Source organism: Orycteropus afer, unplaced genomic scaffold (genome assembly GCF_000298275.1).
Source record: "Orycteropus afer afer isolate SDZICR_OR568_19922 unplaced genomic scaffold, OryAfe1.0 scaffold00042, whole genome shotgun sequence".
Taxonomy (NCBI): domain Eukaryota; kingdom Metazoa; phylum Chordata; class Mammalia; order Tubulidentata; family Orycteropodidae; genus Orycteropus; species Orycteropus afer.
Genome location: NW_006921629.1, coordinates 15,931,674 through 15,937,392, shown reverse-complemented (window position 1 = coordinate 15,937,392; position 5,719 = coordinate 15,931,674). Strand labels below are relative to the sequence as shown.

At 40.9% G+C, this 5,719-nt stretch overlaps 1 protein-coding gene across 1 annotated transcript; it reads left to right on the top strand.

The window, feature by feature from the left end:
- The first annotated feature begins 1,061 nt into the window (after window positions 1–1,061).
- Window positions 1,062–2,567, top strand: ZFP3 (ZFP3 zinc finger protein). The gene has a single exon (XM_007937524.1). It carries the CDS (start codon window positions 1,062–1,064, stop codon window positions 2,565–2,567), a length of 1,506 nt encoding a protein of 501 aa, XP_007935715.1.
- Window positions 2,568–5,719: the final 3,152 nt, after the last annotated feature.

Sequence of the window (5,719 nt, the reverse complement as noted above, 5' to 3'; positions counted from 1 at the left end):
ACCATCTGGCTCAGAAGGAAGGTTGGGCAATCTACTTCCATAGTGATACCGCCTCAGAAACCCAAGGAGGGGTCGCTATGAGTCAGGTCAGACTTGATGGCACATAACAACAACAACAACAACAACCATATGGAGAAAAATAAAGCTAGAACCTTCATCCAAACCCAAGGGTAGTTACTTTTGTGCTAGTTACAGCTAAATCACGCTAACCTTTTGAATGAGTAACATCTACATATACTGTCCCTGATCTGTAGAGACAGTACCACAGGAATGGACTAAGAGTAGTTCTCATTATGCATTTTGTGGTTATTTCCTCCGTAAACTTGAAAGTCAGTCCTATTAACTTGACGGTTTTTGTAAAGTATTTTTTATTAATTGTGATAAAAAATACCCAGCAAAACATACACCAATTCCATAATTTCTACATGTACAATTCAGTGGCATTGATTACATTCTGCAGGTTTTTCCACCAATCTCTCTATCCTTTTCCAAATTATTCTACTACCATTAACATAAACTCAGTGCCCACCTAAGCAAAAACTCCCCTGGTCCCCTTCCCTCTTACCCCCATATACTTGCTTATTTAATATAAGTGAAAGCATACGTTATTTGTCCTTTTGGGACTGACTTACTTTGCTCAGTATAATGTAACTTGGCCAGTTTTACTCTTTCTGCCAGTCTTTTCCCTATCTCCATCTATTACTATGGCTACCATTGTCCCTAAATGTTTTCCTTGCCAACCTCAGGTTCTGCCCTAACTCATTGTTAATATTTTGGAACTTTTATCAGCATCTCCTTGTACCATCCATTTCCTGTTTTTCTCCTTAAGTCTCTTTCTCTCATCATTTCTCCCATCCTTTTTAGTCAGTGTCTGCTTATTGTTCAGCATGTGCTGAACGATAATCCTAAATCTTTTCTCTTCAGTAGTGTCCTATTATTTCACAGGTGTCTGGGCTATTTTTGAGTGGTGTCAGAGCCATGTCAAAGCTCCACACTCTAGCTTCATTTAAATTTAATGTAGCCACTTTACATACTTCCCTTCTTTCATTTCAGATTGTGAGATGGGGACTGAGAACAAGGTGATTCCCAAGGAAGAAGTTTCTGAAGAATATGAACCACATGGGGCAATATTAGAAAAACTTCCCAAGGTGGTTTACCAGGGTCATAAGTTTGGAGCAGCATGTGAAGAATACATGTTGGAGGGACATTCGAGAGAGTCTATAGAAGAAATTGTGGCGCTATCTCCTCAGGAGAGAGACTTTGCACCAGAGCTGATTATCTTTAAGAAATCACCCTCAAGTGAAAAAGACCAGGAGTACAATGAGAGTGAGAGAGGCGGCAGTCCCAGCCCAAATCTGGTTACACATCAGGGAGAAAGCACAGTAGAGGCAGTTAGTATATTTGCTACCTCTGGTCACAGTTGCATAGAGAATTCAGAACCTAACACAACACAGAGGAATTCTGTGGGAGAAAAGCCTCACACATGTAAAGAATGTGGCAAAGCCTTTAATCAGAACTCCCATCTTATCCAGCATATGAGAGTTCACAGTGGAGAGAAACCCTTTGAATGCAAAGAATGTGGAAAGACGTTTGGAACTAACTCAAGCCTTCGGAGGCACCTGAGAATTCATGCTGGAGAGAAACCCTTTGCTTGTAATGAATGTGGAAAGGCCTTCATTCAGAGTTCACACCTCATCCATCATCATAGAATTCATACTGGAGAAAGACCATATAAATGTGAAGAATGTGGTAAAGCCTTCAGTCAGAATTCAGCCCTTATTCTGCATCAGAGAATCCACACTGGAGAGAAACCATATGAATGTAATGAATGTGGGAAAACCTTTAGGGTTAGCTCACAGCTTATTCAGCATCAGAGAATCCATACTGAAGAAAGATACCATGAATGCAATGAGTGTGGCAAAGCCTTCAAGCATAGCTCAGGCCTTATTAGACACCAGAAAATTCATACTGGAGAGAAACCATATCTGTGTAACGAATGTGGGAAAGGCTTTGGTCAGAGTTCTGAACTTATCCGGCATCAAAGAATTCATACAGGGGACAAACCCTATGAATGCAATGAATGTGGGAAAACTTTTGGTCAGAATTCAGAAATTATTAGACATCTTAGAATTCATACTGGTGAGAAGCCCTATGTATGTAAGGAGTGTGGGAAGGCCTTCAGAGGCAACTCGGAACTTCTTAGACATGAGAGAATTCACACGGGAGAGAAACCTTATGAATGCTTTGAGTGTGGAAAGGCTTTCAGACGGACCTCTCACCTTATTGTCCATCAGAGAATTCATACTGGAGAGAAACCCCATCAGTGTAATGAATGTGCAAGGACCTTTTGGGATAACTCTGAGCTGCTGCTTCATCAGAAAATCCATATTGGAGAGAAGCCTTATGAATGTAATGAGTGTGAGAAAACATTCAGCCAGCATTCCCAACTTATCATTCATCAGAGAATTCACACTGGAGAGAAGCCTTATGAGTGCCAAGAGTGTCAGAAGACATTTAGTCGAAGCTCTCACCTTCTCAGACATCAAAGTGTTCATTGTATGGAATGATCTGCAAAATAGGAAAGCTTTCTGTGGAAAAGCTTCGAACATTAATTTGTTGATAGTCTGCTCCCCACTTTCTCAGAACAAATGAACAGACAGAACTCCTCTGTCCTTCCACTGATTTTGATCTAAACATTTGGTCAAAAAGGATGAGGCACTTTTATGAACTATTCATTGAGAAGTTTCAAAGTACTGAGTTAAATCATAAAAGCTGTTTTAGGCCTTAATTCTCCTCCTTTTCATTCCCCTTTCCCTCTTTCTCTCCTTCCCCAGTGTATTACGTAACATTAGGGGTCTATACCAGCCATCTGGCCTAGATTGTTAATTCTCAGGAAATGTGGGGGAATATGATGCCACCACCTCCTAAGAATGACAGAGTTGACTCACTGAATATTATCCCCTGAAATGTTCAAAAATTGGCCTAGAAGATATATCTTACTCTCCTGTTCACTTTTTAGCATTGGATAATTTAGTAAACTTTTCTTAGCCTCAAAATCTTCCAACCATGCTATCAAGTTCCTTTAGAAGATGGCAGCATTAATAAAGAAGCAGGAATCTTGGGCTATTTCACATCACATCACATCACATCACATCACATCACATCACATCACATTTCACATTGGGCCAGGTTCCCATATTCATTTGAAGAGGGTGTCATGGTGGAGGAAACTTACGGGCAATTTACAGGATTGTAAGGGAAAGTCCTTAACATTCAGGGAGGCTGATTAGACCAGGCAGGGGGTAACTAAGTGAGCAAGGCCAGATTTCTCAGTGGTTGGCAGAAGCAGCTCTTAAGCGGCTGCTCCCACTTCAGGGCCACTCAGACTGACTGCTCCCCAGAACTCTGCTGCATTGACTTTTGGCCCAGCTCCTGCCACTGCTGGCAGATCCCATGTCAGGATGTAACAGAATGGACTGTGCGGCTCCACCACCTCCAGGTGTCTGGCGACAGGGATGAGCCCATTTACCTGAGTGATGAGGGCCTGGCCTGCCAAAGCACTTAAGTTCTCATGGCCCGGACCCCACTGCTAGGGGCCCTGGTTGATCATAGGCCAGGATGTGACAGCCTCTTGACCTTGGAATTCTCTTCCACATCTCTACATGATTTTTCTGTTTCCCTGTATGTTAATTCTCCTTTGGGGAAACCAAGACTTTGAACCGGTTCATTCTAGTCTGACCCCCCTGCTGAGAATTAGCAAGATTCCCATCTTGTTAAAATGTGGATGTTGATTCAGTATATCTGGGGTGAAGGCAAATTCTCAGCAAGGGGTCAAACAAATGAACTGGTTCCAAGCCCTGGAGGAAACACATCCTTGATTTTTCATGTGTTCGTGTTTCTGAGGCAGTGGCGGTAGTGAATTCACTAATGGATTCAAGCAGGCCTGGGGCCTGGCTTTAGAGCTACATCTTGAATTAGGCACTTCATCTGCCTAGTCCCTAATTTTCTCATCTGTAAAATGAAAATTGAACTTAACGATCCCTGAAATTTCAACTAGACCAATAGTTTTTCTCATTTTAAAAAGAAATCTAACTTTATATGTCTTCAGTGTTTTGTAATCCCTTTATGACGTTAATACTAATCATTAATAATTTATTGAGTGTTAACGGTGTACCAGCACAGTGCCAGACAGTGATATGCATTATGTTTTTTCATTGCATCTCTATGATGAGGGTACTCTTTTATAAAGTTTTATTGAGGCATAATTTATATACTAAAAAATTCACCTGTTTTAAGTATTCAATTGAATGATATTTAGTTAATTTACTGAGTTGTGTTTGCCCCATTTAAAAGGTAAGGAAATTAAAGCAGAGATGGGGTGGAAGTGTTCAGTAACTTACCTATTATCACAAAGCTGGTATGTGCCAGAGCCAAGACTGTGATCCTGGTCTTGCTGTTAACTGCTCTGCTGTGCTGTGGATAAGAGGATTTATTTAGAAACTTATTTGAAATGTACATTTATTGATTAGTTATGACTAAACACTACTGGATTTAAGTCATGTCTTGGAAACATAACGGAACGGCTATAATCCATAAAATGGGTATATTCTTTACCCAATATAGGTGTTCCCCAGATTCATACCTGTGGCTTGGAAAAACCAAATCCATTGCCATCGAGTGGATTCCAACTCATAGTGACCCCCATTGGGTTTCCGAGGCAGTAGATCTTGTATGATTGCCCTGTCTTCCTTCTGCGGAGTGGCAGTGGGAAAAGGGCTGTACAAATGAACAATTAATTGCATACTGTTTCTGCTCTTTCTAGGTTCTGCCTCTAGCAGTCACACTCTTAGCAGGGAAAGGTCTGTGACTTAACCTCTTACAAGTAAATGTCCGCTCATTCCTTTTTCCATTGCTCAAGCTCTAATTTGGCCCAACCTTAACTTTCTCACTTAATGAAGCATGGAAGTCACCTGTCCCTTTAACTTCTGGTTCCCATGTTTGCATAGTTTATTTCCATACACACCTCTTGCCAACGCTGATACAGCACTTCCTTAAGCTTCCTGCAAAAAATCCACTCACAACCACACCGTGAGTAATGTAGATTTTACTGAAGATGCTGAATAAGAGGTAGAGAAGGCAGCGCACATTGTACACTCTTGCACTTTATTCTCAGAAGTCCCTTGTTGACCAAACCACCACTGAAAGGTTTTCATCTTTGTCTCTTCACCACAGGGACTAGCCACCTCAGGTCTCTTTATCCAGGCATCCACCAGTTCAGTTACATTCGTAAACCCATCACTGTGCTCTGCAAAACAAAAGACCATTTTACAATCCACTCACTCAAACATTTAAAAGGCAATTTAGTGACTATTACTGTATTTGAGTATGAGACTGTCTCATCTCACATACCCCCCCCAGAAGAATCTTCAGATGTATCTATCTATAGTGCCATACCAAAAGTAATTCTGGTGAATGAAAATTTCCCCACTGTATATACACTAAACACACACATCCTATAACCTCATTCCCCTCCTTCTTCTACCACTCATCCAGTTATCTCAGATTTGCCTCTTCCTTATGTTTTCCTCTTTTTCATTTTATTTGAGTGCCAGAATCTGATCTTAATTGTGACTGATAGGAGTTCTATCAGGGGAAAGAAAAGACATGAATTTTCTTACTTTTAGACCCATTTAAAAAATCAGGCCCTACAATCTCAAAG

Bases quoted from the DNA above. Each gene is read 5' to 3' on its own strand.
- ZFP3 (XM_007937524.1), top strand. From the start codon at position 1,062: ATGGGGACTGAGAACAAGGTGATTCCCAAGGAAGAAGTTTCTGAAGAA.